The 20,027-nt window shown below is 39.7% G+C and overlaps 1 protein-coding gene across 3 annotated transcripts in view; it reads left to right on the forward strand.

The window, feature by feature from the left end:
- Positions 1-1,346: 1,346 nt before the first annotated feature.
- LOC121186959 (RNA-binding protein Musashi homolog 2-like) overlaps positions 1,347-20,027 on the forward strand; it is a 131,421-nt gene continuing 112,740 nt past the window's right edge. For 2 of the 3 annotated variants that reach the window (XM_041045912.1, XM_041045914.1), the window contains exons 1-5: positions 1,347-1,506; positions 2,333-2,373; positions 2,529-2,610; positions 3,128-3,212; positions 9,336-9,377. In XM_041045912.1, coding sequence (XP_040901846.1) covers positions 1,445-1,506; positions 2,333-2,373; positions 2,529-2,610; positions 3,128-3,212; positions 9,336-9,377 — 312 coding nt within the window. In that variant the 5' untranslated portion in view covers positions 1,347-1,444. Of the gene's footprint in view, positions 1,507-2,332; positions 2,374-2,528; positions 2,611-3,127; positions 3,213-3,548; positions 6,148-9,335; positions 9,378-20,027 lie in introns of those variants that run through there. The other variant, XM_041045913.1, reaches the window with a different exon arrangement.

Consider the following 20,027-nt stretch of genomic DNA (forward strand, 5'->3'; position numbering starts at 1 on the left):
TGACAAAAGTTTTGGCACTTAGCAGTTAGTACTTTGTATGTCCGCCTTTGGCCTTTACAACTGCTTGTAATCTGTTCTTGTAGCTTGATACCAACTGCTGACACCTCTGCACAGGTATTTTGGCCCATTCTTGCTGGCAGATTTTCAGTTCAGTCAGACTGGAAGGCTTTCTTGAAGCAACTGCAACTTTCAGATCTGCCCATAACATGTCAATTGGGTCGAGATCTGGGGACTGGGATGGCCACTGTAGAACAGAAATCTTCTTTTCCGTCAAAAATTCTGTTGTTGATTTTGCTGTGTGCTTCAGATCGTAGTCATGCTGAAAGTAGAAACGTCGACCCAGTAGCTGCCTTGCTGATGGGAGCATTAGCATTAGCATTACTGAAGCATGCCCAAACCATGATGGAACCGCCATTGTACTTTACAGTAGGCACCAGATGCTTTTCGTCCAAGGCTTGTCCTGGCTGTGTCCAAACATAGCGAGGGCTGTTAATTCGGAAAAACTCTATTTTTGACTCGTCTGACCACAGTACTTTTGAGAAGAAGCTGTCAGATTCACTTACATACTTCTTAGCATACTCCAGTCGCATCTTCTTGTGGACAGCTCTCAGGTAAGGCTTTTTGATGGATTGACATCCTCTGTACCCATTTCTGAGTGGGTATTTCTTGGATGTCCACATCTAGGCCTGTTTTCAAATGTAGCAGTCAGGTTGAACTTCTTGATAATTCCTCTCACTGTTGACTTAGGCATTTCGAACTTTTCTGCAATTTTCTTGTAGCTGTTCCCTTTCTGGTGGTCAGTTACAATGCACTTTCTAACTTGCAAACTGACTTCTTTAGACTTCACCATGATGCTTGGCTAGTGGGCAAGTGCAAGTTGAATAAAACTTGGCTGTCCCCCTTTATATCTCTGGATAAAGCCATCTAACAACTACCGACAGGTGTGTCAACACTTAACAACCCTTTCACACCTGTCTGCATGATTCAGTCTTGAAAAGTTAACAAAATATAAAAGGTGCCAATACTTTTGTCACCGACCAATTACATTTTTGTAAAATTTCTGTCAGACTGCAAAATAATTTCTTGTTGTTTGTTGATCACATCATTGTTTTGAAATGTTCATTTAGTTTGCTTCAATAAAAAATTGCATTAAACCCTTGCTTTATGCAAAACATGTCAAACTGACAGGGGTGCCAATACTTTTGTCTCCAACTGTAACTCAAACTCTGACAGAACGCACAGTTCTATTAGCAGTTCTTGTGGGCGGGTTGTGGACAGCTGACGTCAGTGTGGTTGGTCAGTGACGGTGGGGGAGGGACCACAGACCGAACTGATCCCACGTGTGACGGAACGCTGCATTCCCGTCTGGCTGACACTGTAGCTCCGCTCCGTTTGTCGACCGTCTGTGTTTATCTGTTTGTCGCTACCTATAGCTGGGTCAAATATGGAAGGAGAAGGGAGCCAAGCTACGTCTGGAAGCTCGACTGATCTGCAGCACGACCCGGGGTGAGCCCGTCACTTTAAACACTGCGTTTGACACACGTGATTAGTTGTTTTTAAGCTGAATGTTTTCAGATTGACTTCACGTTGCCAGTTCCCTTACCTTCTGGGTCCGGACTTCTGTTTGGTTATATTTTGAAACGGGCCTGCCCCCTTTTTGCAGCCTGGCTGGGTCCGGTATGTGCCAGTATTACGCGTATGGAAAGAACATATGCCAAACTTCGCTTAGAAATCTTGGAGTTACATGCTGCCGTACTTGCCTGCAAAATACACGGGTTTAAAAAGAGTGATTAAGACCTTCCATATATTTAAAGCTGTTCGTGGTAAATCGGCTTACTGTTTTCTCCGCTCAGCCGCACTTAATCTAAATAAACAGAAAATACTGCGTTTGGTTCACACTGGTCCTTACCCTCCACTAAGCTGTTTTCTGATGGAGAAGGGCGAGTATTCTGTTCCGGCCGAATCAATTTTAAAAGTTGAACTAAGCTGTTATTAGTTCAGGATGGTTTATCACATGTATGCCGAATTAAAGACTGTGTTCGTACCAACAGTTAACAACCTGAGTTTTGTTTTAGCCGGTGTGTACTTTTTCCAAGAAGCCAGTAGATTTTAACTGCCAGATGTTTTGAATAGGATTTGGCGTGACACTTGGTCCACCGCGAAAAGGGAGCGTTTCGGGGCTGCTGCTTGCTGTCAGGCTGCCTCGCCGTTGCATTGCCTCTATTTTTGTCCCCAGCCTTTTACTTCTCTTCAGCCAGTCAAGTAGTTAGCTATTCATCAAAATGGCCGATGTAAAACCTGGATTGACTTCTGTTACCTTTTTCCTTGGCAGGAAAATGTTTATCGGTGGCCTCAGCTGGCAAACTTCACCAGGTGAGTAAAGGGTCTACAGCTGTGTGCGTGTGTCCTCCATTCGACCCCGGTGTAACACAGTGACATTCACTGCCGACAACACTCACACATCCTTTTATTTAACTAACAAATAAAACATTGTAACCCTCTCTGTCTCTGTTTTTTTTTTTCCACAGACAGCCTTAGAGATTATTTTAGTAAATTCGGGGAAATCAGAGAATGTATGGTGATGAGAGACCCAACAACAAAGCGTTCCAGGTAAATAAACAGCTTTCTTGAGTCATATTAGTACCGTGTAGCCTATTAACTGGACATCCTGCTGAATGAGGGGGTAATGCAGTTTCACATTGACCATGGATATATAGAGAATATTCCCTCCACTGCCATTTCTGTTCTTTATTATAGCCTTATGTATTTAGAAAAAGGTCATTGTGTTTAAAATCAAAGTGAAAAGAAATTTAAAGGCAATTGCAAATAAGTGCATTTAGTGAAATTTAGTTAGTATAGAGATAATATTCATATTCACAATGCTCTTTAAATAACAAGACTAACATGAAATAAAGAATCTGTTAAGTAATATGTGGACATAGAAAAGTAAAAAAAAGTTTAATACATTTACATGAGGCAGGTATAAATCACAGTGTGGATTACAACATTAATCATGTAACAGTAAAGAAGCTCTCTGTAATGTGGAAAATGAAAACTGAGACTTTATTGAAAATATTATATTAGAAATAATATGTTTGTTATATGCTTTTGTGCTGTTTCTCCACAGGGGCTTTGGCTTCATCACTTTTGCAGATGCTGCCAGCGTAGATAAAGTCTTAGCACAGCCGCACCATGAGTTAGACTCTAAAATGGTACGTTCACCTTTTTATTCTAATTGCATGAGAGACAGTGATGTGTTTTATTCTTTCTGTCAATCTTGTGGATTACATTCATAAACACCTGATGGTAGCAGAGCTTGGTCTCTGAGAATCCTGACAGAGCACAGAGGGAACCGCAGACACTCACTTTATCCAGCTGTTTGATTGCTGAATGGAACTGCAAATCTTACTGGGTTTTGGTTTCGTTTGTGTTTTTGCAGTTAAGGTAATTTTCTTCAGGTTTTTCTTTACAGGAAATCAAACTAAAGTGTGGTGCTTTAATTCGGTGTCAGTCTTGAGACATTTTTTTCTTGGTCTTCACTGTTACAGTCTTCTTCTCTCTGCATGTCTGGCTACCATCATAGCAGACTGGAGAGGCTGCTGTGTTGTCAGTCATCTGTTGGTTCACCACTGAGACACAAATGTCTTCAAAATCATATCACTGTTCTGTGCACTCATTTAATGCAGGTAATTCTTATTTTCCACTGTGTTTCCATAGTTTTGTGTGGGATGCCAGACTTTAATAGCTTGTAACATTGTACAGGAATGTTTTATTTCTTATATAATTTTTTTTTCTCAGATTTTTAAACTGTTTTGGAAAATAAATCTTTTTGTTTTTCTGAACAAACATCAGCCTTTTCACATCTGAGCTAAATCAGCTGAAATCTGCTCAGTATTCCAGGATTTGAATAGATGTAACTAAGATAACCTATTAATAAAGAATTATTTCCTTCAGTCATTTTATTTATTTCTGTCAAAAATAAAAGGTTTCATGCCTGTATCATATACAGTATATCAGTATCAGAATATATGTTGGCTGATGAGTGCCCAGTATCGGTGTATGATCAGTTAGAACTGCTACCCTCTCTGTAGAGTATAATGAAGCCTCTAATACAATTCAAATTTTAAGCGTGAAATTATAGTTTCTTTTTCTTCCTTTTTTGTTTTTCCTTTGTTATTTTATCATCACTGATTTTTGTTGGAAAACACTCCATGTATGTTGTCATTGTCTCTAATGTTTAAATGTTTTACTCTCTAAAGGTGTAGTCAGATACACATTTCTAAGATGGGAGATGTAAATGTTGTACTGTATTGTACAGTGTTAAAAGGTGAGGGTAATACTGACTGAATCAGTTGTGTGTCACACTGGCACTGAAAAGGAAAAACTGCTTTACAGTAATTCACAATATGTTTTTTGCACTTTATGGATTGGAGTACAGTAGATGTTTGTGGTGGTGGGAGCAGGGGTGAATGATACCAGTGAGATGTGTGTAAGTGCAGGGTGAAATAGAGCATATGTGGGCTCATTACGGAGTCTTGGTTTGTGCTGGAGGTGACTGCTTGATCTTGTTCATCTCTGTGAATGATACTAAAGCCTTTACACATTCCCTTAAACTGCTTCTCAGGTTTATTTACATGAAATAAACAGATTTTTGAATGCTTTTAAACAGTGTCACAGTTTTTCACAGAGCCAAACTCAGAGCCAGAGAGACTGGTGGGCAGCAAATAATTATGGCGAAATAATTTGATACTATTGCGGATTGGAAATTGCTTCGTCATTTGGTGCTAAATTTCGGTACCTAAGGAGTAAATCTCATCAGCGTCAGTCATAGAGGCACGCAGGAAAAACTCTACATTTCACAGAGAGATGGGGATTGTGTGTGTGTGTGTTTTGTATTTTGAAATACTTGACTACAGTGTGCTCTGCGTAGTAGGTGTAAACATGTCTCAGGCCCAAACCCAGTGTCCACACTCACGGCCTCACAGACTTTGAGGCGTGTTCCCACTAAATCTGTGAGGGCTCGCAGCTCTCTTGCAAATGTTTTGCCCGGAAGTGTTAGAAAAAAAAGGGTAACAAGCATTTTAAATTATGCTCAATGATGATTCTTAATAATTCTGTTTTGACAAAAAAGTAAATTGATTATTTCACAATTATCTCTTGTCCAAGGCAAAAACCCGGAGGACGTTCAAATCAGGCAGTTGATCGCTTAAGTGTCTTTTCCATGAAGAAAGTAAAAAAAACAATAACCAAAATAAAAAGATCTAAACCCAAACTATACATATTTCAGTTATGGTAAAGTGATATGTTTCAAAGTGTCCCATTGCTATTCATACCATTTCGAACCCTTGCAGCCTCTCGTACTCAATCACTTACCAGGTGACATCAATTAAGTCTGTGAGGTTTCAGGGTTTAGGCCTTGGCTGGGGGGCCAATTGGATTGGGCCTAAGAGATCAGTAGTGTGGCTCTGTTTTATCAGAGTTAATGTCAGTTGAACATGATGCAAAAGGACTTTGCTACCAAGACCAGCAACACAACCAATTTGATGAAACACTTGGCAGAAAATTGCTCTGTGTTCAGCTGCAAGAAGAAGGGACCACAGCCATCTTCCTCTCAGCATCCCAGTCCACTTAATGTTACAGAGCCTCCTTCAAATTCTCCACCCCGGGATTCCCCCTCATCCAAGATTACTGAGGACACCATTATGAGTGGGATTTTAGCAGGTAATGTTTAGCAAGCATAAAAATTTGACCAACTTATAGACGGTTAATTGTTTAATGTTACTGTAACAGGTACAGTGACATAAACTGGTAAATAGGGTTATTTTTTATGTCACAAAACTGCTTTGAGTGTGTGAAAATGCTAATGATATGAAAAAAGAAAATTAAGAATAAGATTTTTTCCCCGAATGTGTAATGTAATTTTCTGTTTGTGGAATGGACTGAATAAAATTGATACCCTGATGTGGTGTAACAGGGAAGACCTAGGTTTTGGAGAATGTTTGTTTGAAGCTCTTATGTGTGACTCTGGAAACTATTTCTTGATGGTAGAGAGGGAGAAGAAGTGCAGAGGCAGAGATAAATGTGACTAGGAATGAACGGGGAAATCCCATGGTCTTTATCCCTGTTCACTGCATCACCAGGATGTACCAGATGAATACATTACTACTTATTGTTTGTACTGTGAACAGCAGAAGAAGAGTGGATGTAGTCTGAGAAAGCAATCAGAACATATTTCAGCGATGTTTGCTAGTAAAGACTATTCCAGTGTACACGCACCTCCTCTGTTAGGTCTAATTTCTTCCTTTATCAGAGCAGCTGCTCACAGCTTTGGATGTGCACACTCTGAATCTCTTTGATTCCCTTCAGTGTTACTTGTATCATATGGCAAAGCCTCTGAAGCAGCATTTAGTCCATCATGTCTACTGACACTAATGACAGTCTTTTTGTTGACTAAAACTAATTCTGCTCTAAAGAAAACTTCACTGATTCTGCCTGGAATGTTTTGTAATCAGATGCAATCTTAGAAACAACCTTATAATCTCTAATGAAGTTCTTTCCGGTTTCATTCTTATTTTGTGGTTTCATTTCTGTTTCTGTTGTCTGTAACTCAGTATCATTGTGCCCATCTTGGCAACAACACTCTTTATAAAGAGATTTTTTTAGGCAAGTTAAATAAAAAGTAAACCAAAAATGATACAAAGGAAGAGTTTTTTTAGCGTGATGTTTAAGGAGGCAGCACGCTACATGCATAAACATCTTTTAACTCCTTTGTTAAGTGCAATTAAGAGAAATGAATGAGGGACCAGTACCATCATTTCTTCTTTTTGAAACTAAAGCCTATTACTTCTGACTTTCTCTCTCTGTAAACCATGTTACTCTGTGTAGGGTAAATGTATCATGAATGAAATGGTAACTGGTATCACAACATAATTCAGAAGTCAGTGTTGCTGTTTAATATATCCTGAGTACTGATTAAAGTATAAGTAGTGTTTAAAGTATCCTGCTATATGATTTTAAATGGAAAGCTGTCAGCTTATGAGCAGTGAGTATTTTGGCCATGTTTTCATCTTTTCTTTCTAAGTCTGGAGTGTGATGAAATGTGAGTGAGGTGCCCTCAGCTGTTGTGTTCTCACTCTCTTCATGAATGGAATGAGCAGGCTGCTGCTGTGCTGTTGGTATCAGTCAGCTGCTCATATAATGCTGTAAAGTGTGATGGACAGAAAGCAGTGGTCCTCATTAGCATGGCATGTATTTGGACCATATGTATCCTCAGCTTTATTGAATACCATTGCAGGGTCTTTGATTTTTCTAATATTGGACTGGTGACTACATCCCAGAATATCACTCTACTATCAAAGAAATTTAGTTAGTTATTTAGTTGATTTGTAATCAGATTTACTGTCAGCTTTTGTGATTAAAACATCACTAGTGATTTGGATATGGCTGAGGAACACTTGGTCGCTGACATTGGAAACATTTTACAGGTTAACATTTTAACTTTGAGTGTATGTAGAGAGAAGGACCTTTTTACTCTGGTAGTGGAGATGATTGCTGATAGCAGATGAGAGCAGCTCTGCTCCTTCTGCAGTAAATTAATCAATGTCAAAAATAGTGTTATGTGGTTAGCTTAGTTTAGCATAAACAAGCATGTGGAAACAGCTACCTGGCTCTGTTCAGAGTTCAGTACACATCTACTCATACAGATACAGTACAACACCTCTAAAGATCACTGTACACAAACAAACATGAAAACACAAGTTTATTGTTTCAGGGGGACTCAGTATTTCTTTTTCTTGTGCTGTAAAGGACTTCTGTTTCCATGAGTTCATTGAGCAGGTTAAACACCACATTAATTAGCTCTTTGTGTGTGCACCACCCAAACAGCCTAAGAAGAGATTAGACGTGATGTGGAATTATTCTGTGATTGGGCAGGGTTAAATTGCTAGTAGCTGTAGATGTTATTACGGTGATTAACTAAACATAAAAGTGGGTAAAGCACACACACAGCCAGAGCTTACACCACAGATGAGGGCAGAAAATCAAATTTTTGTGAAAGTGAAGGTTGGAGTCATTCAGTTCTCATCTCTGAGTGAAATCTATGTTTCTGAAGTTTTTGCTGTGCGTGTCAAAAATTACTCTGTTAGGTTTAGGAAGAGGTCATGGTTTAGGTTATCAAAATACCAGCATGTTCCTGCAGTAGTCATTGATGGATTTACCTTCAATAATCTATATAGTGTAGTTTTCAGTACTACAGACAGAAGTTCCCGTGTAGGACTGAAATTGGTGCGCACACACAAGGAAATGGCACAGCCTGTAATCCAGCATTAATGTGCATTATTTCATCTCGCACTGATCACTCTACAGCTTTGTTAGAGCCGGACATTTCCTAGTGCTACTGTTTTACAATAAAAATGTTTGATTGGCAAACCACAGAGAGTCTTTTACTGTGAAACTGTTACAGGAAATGCTGTGTATTAGCGCTAACTGTAATTGCTCATTAAAAATATGCCTCCAAAACAAGCAAAACAGTCACTGCCATTCTCATCAGTGGCTCACTGTTAGATACTACAGGAATGGAACAAGCAGGAAAATCCTCAGTAAGCTGTTAGATGAAGCTTGGCAGGGACCGACTCACTGCAGTGTGTGTGGGAATCAGCACACCTCTAATTATTATCCAGTAAATCATCCATTTATTTAACCAATGTGATGTGATGAATCCTCTAAGCCCACAGTTTGTTTGGCAGCTCTGTAAACAGTAATGCCAGATGCTCTTCTTCTGTGGCTGCTCAAAGTGTGTTTTCTGCCCCCTGTGGTTGAAATGTCTGTGGGATGTGTAGTAGTAAAACACACTAGCTGTATGTCAGTACCTACCTATAGTATGTCAGCAACTACAGGTGTCACCACATCAACCAGGAATGAAATCGTAATAATCTATTATAATCCTTAAGATTTTTGTTCATACATACAACAAAAGAGCAGCTGGTGTGTCAGCCTTACAAAGTGTGAGCTGGGAAGGATTCATGGCCACACTATAGTTTTAATAAACAAGACTAAAGAAGACAGTACATCAACCTGTTGTTCAATATGGAATTGACAAGCTGTTTGCTTTTGCATCATGTACAGTACCTGTGTGGATTTCCTGTGAATCCCATCTGTGTAACTTTACAGTTTAATGACTGTGGGAATAGCAGACTGAAAATAAAGAAAGCAAATATTATCATTTTGCCTCAGGACTATTGCTTTCCTAATGCAATTTCATGTTTATTTTTCAGTATTTGAATTGTTCTTAGTGTCTTTGTTCACTGACTTATGGGTGTATGTTTTCTGTGTTTCAGATTGACCCTAAAGTTGCCTTTCCTAGACGTGCTCAGCCCAAGGTGAGACTTTTCTCCTTTATGCTGTGTAAAGGTGTATTGTCACCTTTTCTTAAACTGTCATTGCTATCAGCAGAATGAGGTGGTCTGGTATTTCGGTTTAGATATATATACATATATATTTTATTTATTTATTTATTTGCAGTTTGGAATGTGAGAATGTGAAATGTGTAGAAATTTAAACTTTTTGTAATCTGCTACATCTGTCATGAACCTAGATGATGCGAACTGAATTTCATACGAATTTTTAAAAAAATTAAGAGGTAGAGGAGCGCATGCATGTAAGGTTTTTGAGTGTGCGAATTATAATGTGGTTGTGTTTTCCAGCCAAAATACACTTGCCTTGAATATAGCGTCACCTGCTGGTGGGCCTGTGTCATTTTTGGTGTGTGCTTGTGTGTGTGTGTGTGTGTGTGTGTGTGTGTGTGTGTACACCATACTATACCTCCCATGAAAATTTCACAAACAGAATTTTTATGTAGTATGCTGCCTTACCACTTTTACCAACAGAAAAATTTAAAGAAAAAAGTAAAACGATTACAATGGGGTTCGCTGCACTCCACAGTGCGTTGCGTGTGTGGCCCCCAGTCCCCTCGGGCTTGGACCCTTAATAAAAAGACACACACAAGATGTAGAGTTTTTGGTCAATTCCCACGAGTTGAAACACAGGGGATGGTAAAGATGATTACTGTGTGCATTGCATGAGTGCATCCAGTAATTTGCTTGTTTTGTTTTTGTCCCCCAGGGTGCCGTGTGATTGATTGTTGAATGCAATTTATCGCACAGAAAAAGTTGCTCTGACTTCAGTAGTTGAGGTTGTAGTTTGAACTGGAAGAACCAGGGCGCTTAAAGCCAGAGAAGACACTCTCTTGAAGGTGGGATGTTTCTGTAGAATTGATGACCAGTAATGGTCTGTTGTTGTTTTTTTTTGTCTGCTTGAAATACACTTGTTTAAGTCAAAGCTGGCAGTTTGAGCAGCATTGTTAGTGATTGTTGCAACAGTGCAACATGCTTATATGGCGCCACAGTATTTGGCAGATCTCAACAAAGCTTTGAAATTTCTCTCCTGTGTGAGCCATGTTGGGAAGTGAGGAAGGGAAGCATTTGTATTCAATATTTGAATAAACATGAAACTGACTCAAGGACATGCACAGCAATAAAGGCGAACTGCAGACAGGTTGTGCAGCCAGCAGCTGTGAAGGAGCTGAGAGCTGCAGAGCAGTGCACGGTGGAGGATGGCTGAAGGTTAAACAGGACTTGCAGTTGTCTTCTAGACCTGATACTTGAGGGCAAACTCATTAGTGCAGAAAACAAGTATGATTATTTTCTGCCTTATTTTCTGCCTTGGGTCACAGTGTCCACAGTGCTGAAGGCAGTGAGAGGATATGTATGGTTTCTGATCAGTCTGCAGGAGAGCTGCCTCAGGTGGGCTCTGACTGCTGCGCTCTGTGCTGCATGGTCTCTTTACAGCTGATGGTTTTGAAGTCAAGATATTTAGAGTACCTCACACAAAAATTGGAGTTGTGTATGTGCTTTTTTGTGGGTTTGTGTACCTGCTTGCATGAAGCTTTCTTTCGGGGATACAGGATCATGCTGTAATCACATTCACAATTATCCTGATCAAATGTGACGTCACTATTATTTATCATAATATCATGTCTGTTATTTGGAACCTGGTAATTGATTTGTCAGCATTTGAGAATTGCCACGGTAAGTTTCTACTAAACCACTTTACACAGAAAGAGCAGTTTTGGATCAATAGTGTAATCCCTCGGATTTTTAAGGGTCCCCACCCAGCTTATTTTGTAAAATCATGGAATATGTTAAAATAGTTTTTCCAGACTACTTTTAGGCTGTGACTGTGATCTGCATGTGATTCAAACATTTTTTGTAATCCAAAAGATGGAAAACGAAAGACTCATGAAACATGCCTCACTGCCCCAGAGTGTGTATGTGGCTACAGGTCTCAAAGGAATGAGGGCATTGAATCAGACTGTTCTTTACAGCAGCTACAATAGCCTCAGGTTGTTTGCTTTGTGTTAAGCCATTTGCCCAGTAATAATTTTAAGCAAATGGTGGGCTACCTTTACCTCCAGTCATTTAGTGTGGAGCAGGGGGGCAAGATCCAATTTGTTATTTATTTGTCACAATAGAGTGGATATACTGTAGGCCATGGAGTAACATGTACTTCCAAATAGCACAGTAAGTCCCTATATGTCAAAACCGGAATGTGTCATTGCAGAGGTTGCTGCTGAGGATAGGGCTGCTTCGAACTCGAACTGGTTCTAAATTAATAAGAGCTCAGGGGTTATTTAAGGCTGGTTCTTTTATCAGTACCAGAAGAGACCTGAAGAGTGACATCAGCAGATTGGAACAAAGGTTTTTAGTGTAATTTATAGCTGAGAGTGCTGCCTCTCCTCTCTGTCTTCTCTACTTTCTCTTTCTGTGTCTGAGCTACACACACACACACACACACACACACACACACACAACAGAGCACAGAGGCCGATGAGGTGAAAGACATTACTCCACTTACAGCTGTGCTTGTTACTGGATGTGCAACAAAACTCAACTCTTATGTTCACTGTATTCCATTTACCACTGGTATGTTTCAGCTATAGTGCTGTCAGCATTATTAGGCTAGGACGACTGTATGTATGTAAAGACAGACAAAATAATTCAGAATTCTGAGAGCACCAGGTGGTCAGTGGAGGTTTCTGAATACCAGAACAATTATACTCTATTGCGTAGCTGCAATTTGTGAGCAGTGTCACGCAGGGAGACCCAAGCTTTGCTTTGTGGTGAATTCCACTGAAGAACTAACAGGCATCATTTTTATGTAAGGGAGCATGAGGTCAGGAACTCTGTGGTGCTGAAAAGATCGCCAGGCCTGTTATTACTTAATAAAGGTAACTAATACCTAAAAAACTGAATTTTGTTAGGGCATCTGGACCAGATATCAGCCAGATGTGACTGATCCAGATGCCATAATAAAATTAATTTTTTTAGCTATCTCACCAGTCTAATCTGCCAGATCTGATATTGATCCGGCAGATTTGATTGGTGATTTTGAAAGGTCAAGCCATCATCCAGAATGACTGGTCACTTGTTCCAAAAGACCAGCTGCTTCTGAGCCTTTGCACCCACAAAAACATTTCAGAAATCTCAGTTCATTTGCACGCTAGTTCACCCGACCAACAGATGTGAGCCCTCAGCTGAACATCAAACATGGAGCACTAAGACATGAGATAGTGGCTTTCTGTATAAAATACAATTTAATTTTTAGACTTTCATCTGGTTTCAGGGAACAGATGAAAATTACCCTTCCAGTTAAAGTGTCTCACATTTTTGTGTTGATCAGTTGACATTGTCTCTCACAAAAATATAATTAATGGAATGAAAATGAAAGCTACAGGGTGCAGAGGTTGTTTGTTTGTTTGTGCCTGTAAATTGTAGGTCATGAAAAATGAAGATTTGTACTTTTGTTACAGCAATGTGACCTTGGCTTCACAGTTTCCTGCAACTGATACAAGTAAAGATCACTGGAGTGATAAACCAACCAATAGTGTAAAATATTTTCGTGCAAATGACTGAATATCCGTTCAACTTTAGTACTGAGTGGACCAGTTCCTGTTTTGTTCCTTGGACCATGCCAAGAATGTTTTCAAAGAGGCCTAGTGCAGGTGGTCATCCTCAGTCCTGTTAAGTGTTCCATAAAGCATGCCCTGCCTCACTGCTTCACCGAGCCCAGTACCTCTGCAGGGTCACATACTAGTGATTTTCCAGTGTTGATGCAGCACCCAGCAGGGCAGCACAAGAGCCAGTGGAAGGGGGTTCTTTGGTAAGCCCATGAGTACCCAGTCACTGAACAAATGTGCTTGAACAAAGACAGAGCCCCCTTTTTCTCATGTGGAAAGCAGTGCTTCGGGTGTCTTTTTCTTTCTGCATGGAAGAAAATGTAGTCTCTGCCCCAGTGCTTGTATGGCCCACACACACCCTCATCTGCTGCTTCAAACAGAGTGAGCAGACAGGCCAGCATAAACCCCTCTTTGATGAGTGGGATAGAGGGGCCAGGGGACTGTAGGTATGGATCATTTGACAGGAAGCTGATGAACTCTTATTAGCAGTGGGAAGGGAATCTATGGATGAAGTGGACAGATCATGGGCATGGATAGTGTGGACAGCAAAAAAATCATGTTTAACAATGATCATTGACCATTGTAACACACTGTATTACAGTGTGAAGACACCATGTAAATATAAGAAATACTCAGTTTAAAGAGGAACTCCACACTAAAATGTCCTTGTATGTTTCTGCTTGGATTTGAAAGTTAATTTCAGCTAAACTCTTTGGTTCCTCCCTAATCATGATGTAACAGACAAGACTCCAAGGTCTATTTCATACCTTAGAAAGTATGTTTATATACAGCTAATTTGCAGCAGCAAATACAGTTTGTAGGAAATGTATAGTAACTGGGGATTATCTATTAACATATCAGTCTACATATCAGTAAAACATTCACAGACAACATGTTTGTTTTCCACCAAATGATCAGTCTTGCAGTAAAATCTACTTGTAGTGACTTTCTTAAACTTTTTTATGGTTATGTTTGGACTGTCACAGCAGTCAGTTAAGGTCAGGGAAAAATCCTGGTCTGGCTTGATACAGAAAGCTTTTTAGGTTTGGTTGAACAGCGTGTCTGTGGTGGTAATTTTGATCTTGGCATGCAACAGGAAGTTGTAACTCAAATATAAATTGTCTTATCTGCCCCAAATGTAACATGTTTGATACAAGTCCCGTCCTGGAGTCATAGCACCACCTGCTGGCAAGGGGAAGAAAGTCCTGTGTGACAGTCATCATCATTGGGTATGGCCAGCAGGCTTCTTAGCCCCCTATAACAGCTGTCATGCTGGGATAAAGTGCTTTGATGTTCATGAAGTTTGGTGGGCTTATTGTTCTCATCGTTCTGGAAGTAAGACATTTTTTTTCACCACAAATGAAGTCAGCCATTTTATGTGTGATAATTTTCATTTTCCAAACACATTTTTTGAGGTCTTTAGCAGTCATGTTTTTTGATTTCAGCTCTATACCACCCCCTAATTACTTAGAATTCTTATGGTCCTAGGGGTGCTTGAAAACACACAAAATTTGGCACATGCATCAGAAGTGGTGTAACTTGATGCCAGATATGGGTCTTGGGCACGGGTGTGGCTGCAGTAGCCCTCGCAGTATCTTTCATCTAAGATGTACAAAAACTTTCTGTCCTGTCTGTCTCTCACTCTTTGTCTGTAGAGACCTTTAGTGCTGCTCTCTGGCTGTCAATCATAGCCAAGACTTCTGATTGGTCCTGAACAGCACGTATGATAGAAAGCCTCTGTCTATGATCCACACCACCCTCTCTCTCCCTGTCTCTCATATATGCAGACTCACTTTCTCTCTGGCTGGCTGTCTAGTTTGCTGCAGCTTTTCCTGCTGCATGATAGATCTGATGCTAAATTTAGAGGCATTTTTTCTTGAGCAGTGAGGGATTACTGGCAGAGCAAGAGGAAGAATGACAAGGGGAGAGAGAGAAAAGCGGCAAGCTCGCTCACTCTGCCAAGCCCACTAAGAGCTCCCAGGCTGTTTTTGCTCTGTGTCTGTGTCTTATTTAGATCAGCAATCTGCTGTCCAACAAACAGCACCCCATACACCAACTGAAGGGCATGTCAGTGTGGACTGAAAAAGGAGCTCTGGTGGAGGTCCTTAACTTGCAGCTTTGAAAGGGAGGTTTCCTTCAGTTACTGTCAAAGCTTTCTTAAAATGGATTAGTGCTGCTGCTAAAGATTATTTATGCTATTATTAATCTATTATTAATCTGATTCATAAAACACATACAATTTCTAATGGTACAATAAAGTCTAATTGAAATGTAATGTCTTGTCATCTGTTATTTGACGAGACCACCCAAACCACAGGCAGCCACAGTGTAATTTTATGAACATCAAAGAAAATTCACACATTGGAGAAGTTTCAATCACAGAACTTTTAAGTTTTTGCAATTTTAAGGACCAAAAATGATTTTTTTTTTTTTTTTTTTTTTTTTTTTAAGCTGAGCTTTTAAGCATATTTTGCTGACTTCATCAGTGACCAAGCTTTACCTTTCAGACCTCTGATTAGTGCAACTTGTTTAGGCTGTATGCAGCTTGAGAGGAGGATCTGCAGACAGTAAGGCTGAAAAGCTGAAAAGCTCCTCTGAATTTTGTTCAGAAACAAAATTAACAACTCTAATCTATCCCCAAATCATTAATCTAAAAAAAAAGAAAAACATCAAATCTAGTAAGATTCAGCTCCAATTCAAGTCCAAGTACAAGCTTTTACTTCGACACAGTCTTCATCAGAGGAAAAAGTTGGAGATGGATCTGTTGACATTCAGGCTCAGTAGCTGTTATGGTATAATCCAAGTAGTCCAAAAGTATTTTTAGAATATCCTGTCTGTGTTGACTTAAAAATTAGAAATCAAAGTTCAGTCTTGCTTTATCCAGAGCTTTCCACTGTACTACATGATCCTTGTAATTGGTGAAATTTAATCTATATGTAGATTTATAGGTGAAGTGTCTCCTGGAAGTGCTATGGCCAGTTTCCACAGTGCTCCAACTGTTTGGTATTTTCATGACCTTGAAATTCACTTTCCCTGTAAGTGGTGGGAAGAGAGGAACAAACAGACTGAAGGTCCCTTCACCCTAGGCAGCACAAAGCAAGTTGTTTGTATTTAGGTGGAAATTAAGTGCACTGAGAACAGACGTTTCAGAACCACAGTTCACATTATGATTTCTGGCCCAGTGTCACTCTGCTGTCTGGTGAAGAAAATGTTAAATGCTTGGAGCAGTGGAACAATGCCTGTATGTGAATAAACTATTTATATTAAACCCGGCCCAACCTCCTTTAATCAGCCTTCATTTATCATTTCACTTAAATAGGTGATTCACACAGGATCTGTTATCCATGGCTGCCTCACAATGTATGACGAGCTTCTCGTTGCGTTCATTGAATTCATCTGGGACCAGTTATTCAGGCTAACATGCTGATATCATCCTAAAAGTTTGAGATTCATTCTCATCCTGCTAATTTGATTCTTTGAAAGCAGTTTGGTTGATTTGTTAATTCTGGATGAAGTTATCTTGTCTTTACACTTTAAGGCAAACTGAGTTGAAACTATGATCAGCATTCATTTGACTGGGTGGGTCCTAATCATGTGATTGTAGCAATGATGTAGATGTGTTTGGAACCCTCCGGCATGCTCTAGGGAACCAGATTTATGGAAATGTGTCTCATTTTATGTGTTCCTGTTTTGTTACCAGTATTATTTTGCTCCACACTGAGCTCTACAATGTTCTACAGTTTCCATGCTTTAATCACTGTTAAATTAGATATTACCCATGAATGTGCTCAGACTGCTGTGATGCTGGTACATTAATGGTGAGGTTCTCCTCAGTAGTCATGTAAGGAACGTCTAAGTGATAATTGTAAACCTGCTATGAAAATGAAACCTTTCTAAAATCTTAGAAAGTGAAAATGGGAGTTTTGTTTTACTCTTCAAATGACAAATTCCCATTATAATGTCAAATTAAATGTCATCTGGCTCCTTTTTAACAGTCAGAATTTTTTTAAGTGAGGTTTTTTTTGTAATTAGTTTAAGTTTAAGTTTATACTTTATTGATCCCTCCTGGGGAAATTACTCTCTGCATTTTACCCACACAAAGTGAACAAAACACACACACAAGCATGCATATGCATTAGAGACGCTGTGGCAGGGGGCTTCCCCAGAAGGAGCCCGGGGAGCTGGAGTAGATCGGTGCCTTGCTCAGGGGCACCACGGCCATGGTCGCAGAGGCGGGGGGACGTGTCTCCTTCACCACCACCCATATCCATTGTGGGTATCCATTGTGCTTGGTCGAGGAATCGAACCGAATAATCTGTATATTTTCAGTTAAAATCAAAATTATGTCAGCATTCTTTCATTATATCTGTAAACTATTTTGTATTGGAAAATGAGTCCATGTATGGTATCCACCCTGCTCTGACCACAGTTCCAGATGAATTTTAAACTTCAGCTTTGAAGAAACAAAAGGTCCAGACTTGTAACAAATCATCAGCAAACGAATCTGGATAACTGTTATCCGCAGATGACACATATTTTTAGAAATCTTCAGCCACTGATTTAATTAAGTCAGTTTTAGGGTTAGTCAGTTAGTCTAGGCCTGGACCCAAAAGCAGACGAGGAGAAACTATGAACGCTGTAAAACAGTTTATTCTCAGAGAGTTCTAATCAAACAAAAGAGGTGACAGAAGAGAGGAGGGGTTCCAGGGAGGCGTGGCGGAAACAGCTAAGGCAGTGATGTCGAGACACTGGAGGGGAAACTGGTGGAGTCTGCAGGAGATGAGAGCAGGGTGGTTAGAAGAGGCAGGTTAAGATAATTCACAAGAGAATCAGGTAATAAATCCACAGAGATTAATCCACAGAGATTGAAAACACATCACATCAGCCTTTGGTTGCTCCCTGTCTTGAACAGATTAGGACCCAGACATCCATAAAGGCAGATCTTAGGTCTTTTTGAGCAAAAGGAATCTTCTGATTACATTCCCCATTTGTCAACATCCTGTCTGGTTTAACACCAGGGTGCCTCTTCTCTAAGAGGCACCAGGGTGTCTCTTAGAGAAGCAGTGGCCTGGGTCTGAAGATTTACATTTACGTTCAAATCAAATCTGAAAACAAATCAGGACTAGCAGACGTTTCTAAAGATGCTGTTCTTGACACATCATTAACTACATCATTAACAGGTGTAGGCAGGATAAGATGGATTCTATCTCTAATGTCCACTATTTTGTTGTTAAAGAAGCTCATAAAGTCATCACTAGTGAGAGCTAGAGGGATGCATGGTTCAACAGAGCTATGGCTCTTTGTCAGCCTGGCTACAGTGCTGAAAAGAAACCTAGGGTTGTTCTTGTTTTCCTCTATTAATGATGAGTAATAGGCAGTTCTTGCCTTACGAAGGGCTTTTTTATACGTTATAAAGCTGTCTTTCCAGGCTAGGCGGAATTCCTCTAAATTAGTGGATAACCACTTCCTTTCCAGCTTTCGTGATATCTGCTTTAAAGTACATATTTGTGAATCATACCATGGAGCTGGCTTCCTCTGATTAATGACCTTCTTTTTCAAAGGGGCAACAGAGTCAAGGGTTGAGCGTAATGAAGCAGCAGTACTATCAACTAGATAGTCTATATCTGCTGGAGTAAAGTTTAGGCCATTGCCCTCTGTAAAACTGGCACATGGCAACGGAGATAATAAAGATGGAATAACTTCCTTATATTTGGTAACAGCATTATCAGACAAATATCTACAGTAGTTCATTTTTTTCCCAGATGCTGTGCAGTTCATTATTGTAAATTCAAATGTTACTAAAGAATGATCAGATAAAACAGGGTTCTGAGGGAATACTGTCAAATATTCAGCTTCTATGCCATAAGTCAGTACAAGATCAAGGGTGTGATTAAAACAGTGAGTTGGTTTGTTAACATTTTGTAAAAAGCCAATTGAGTCTAATACTGAATAGAATGCAGTCTTGAGGCTGTTATTGTGGGTATCAACATGAATATTAAAGTCGCCTACTATAATTGCTTTATCCGTACTAAGCACTAAATCAGATAAAAATTCAGTGAATTCAGACACAAACTCTGAGTAAGCAGCAGGTGGACGATACACCACAGCAAATAGGACTGGTTTTTCTGTCTTCCAATTTGGATGTGAGAGGCTGAGGATAAGGCTTTCAAATGTGCTATAATTCGGCTTAGGTCTAGGATTAATTAATAAACTTGAGTGGTAGATTGCTGCCACTCCTCCTCCTCGGCCTGTGCCTTGAGGAATAGATAGATAGATAGATAGATAGATAGATAGATAGGTAGATAGGTAACTAACTATTAATCCCAGAGGGAAATTAGTTTGTCCCAGCAGCACACATACACAACAAACACAGTATAGTTATAAATAGAGAGATTAATCTAAGTAAAATTTACGTAAAATTCAGTGAGAGACATTGTCCAAAATTGCTCTGATCTTTCCAAGCATTCTGTCTCTCATCACCACCTCTAATGGAGCCAGGCTGGTGCCAACAACTGACTCGGCCTTTTTTATGAATTTATTTAGTCTGTTTGCATCCTTTGTTCTGATTCCTGCTCCCCAACACACCACCACAAAGAAGAAGATATGTGTGTGATCAAGATATGAATGTGATAATTAATATGACTAGCAGGGGTTGACTCATTTAGACTGACATGCTCTTCCTCCTGCAGCCAGGTCTCAGTAAGGCAGAATAAATCAATCTTCTGATCCATTATCAAATCATTTACTAACAGAGATTTAGACAAGAGAGATCTAATGTTTAATAGCCCACATCTAATTGTGGTGTTTTTAGGTTCAGATACTTTTGTAGTATTAATTTTTTTTTTAGGTTTTTTTGAACAACACCTCTTGCATTTTTTGGTTTATACACTTTTTGTTGACAGGGAGCAGACACAGTCTCTATAGGATAAAGGGAATTGTTGGAATGGTAGGAATGGTAAGAATCATGGGAGGGTGACAGCTCTAGAGAAACTGCAGAGAAGCGTGCAGGACTGCA

The sequence above is a fragment of the Toxotes jaculatrix genome, chromosome 9, assembly GCF_017976425.1.
Source record: "Toxotes jaculatrix isolate fToxJac2 chromosome 9, fToxJac2.pri, whole genome shotgun sequence".
In the NCBI taxonomy this organism is placed as follows: Eukaryota; Metazoa; Chordata; class Actinopteri; family Toxotidae; genus Toxotes; species Toxotes jaculatrix.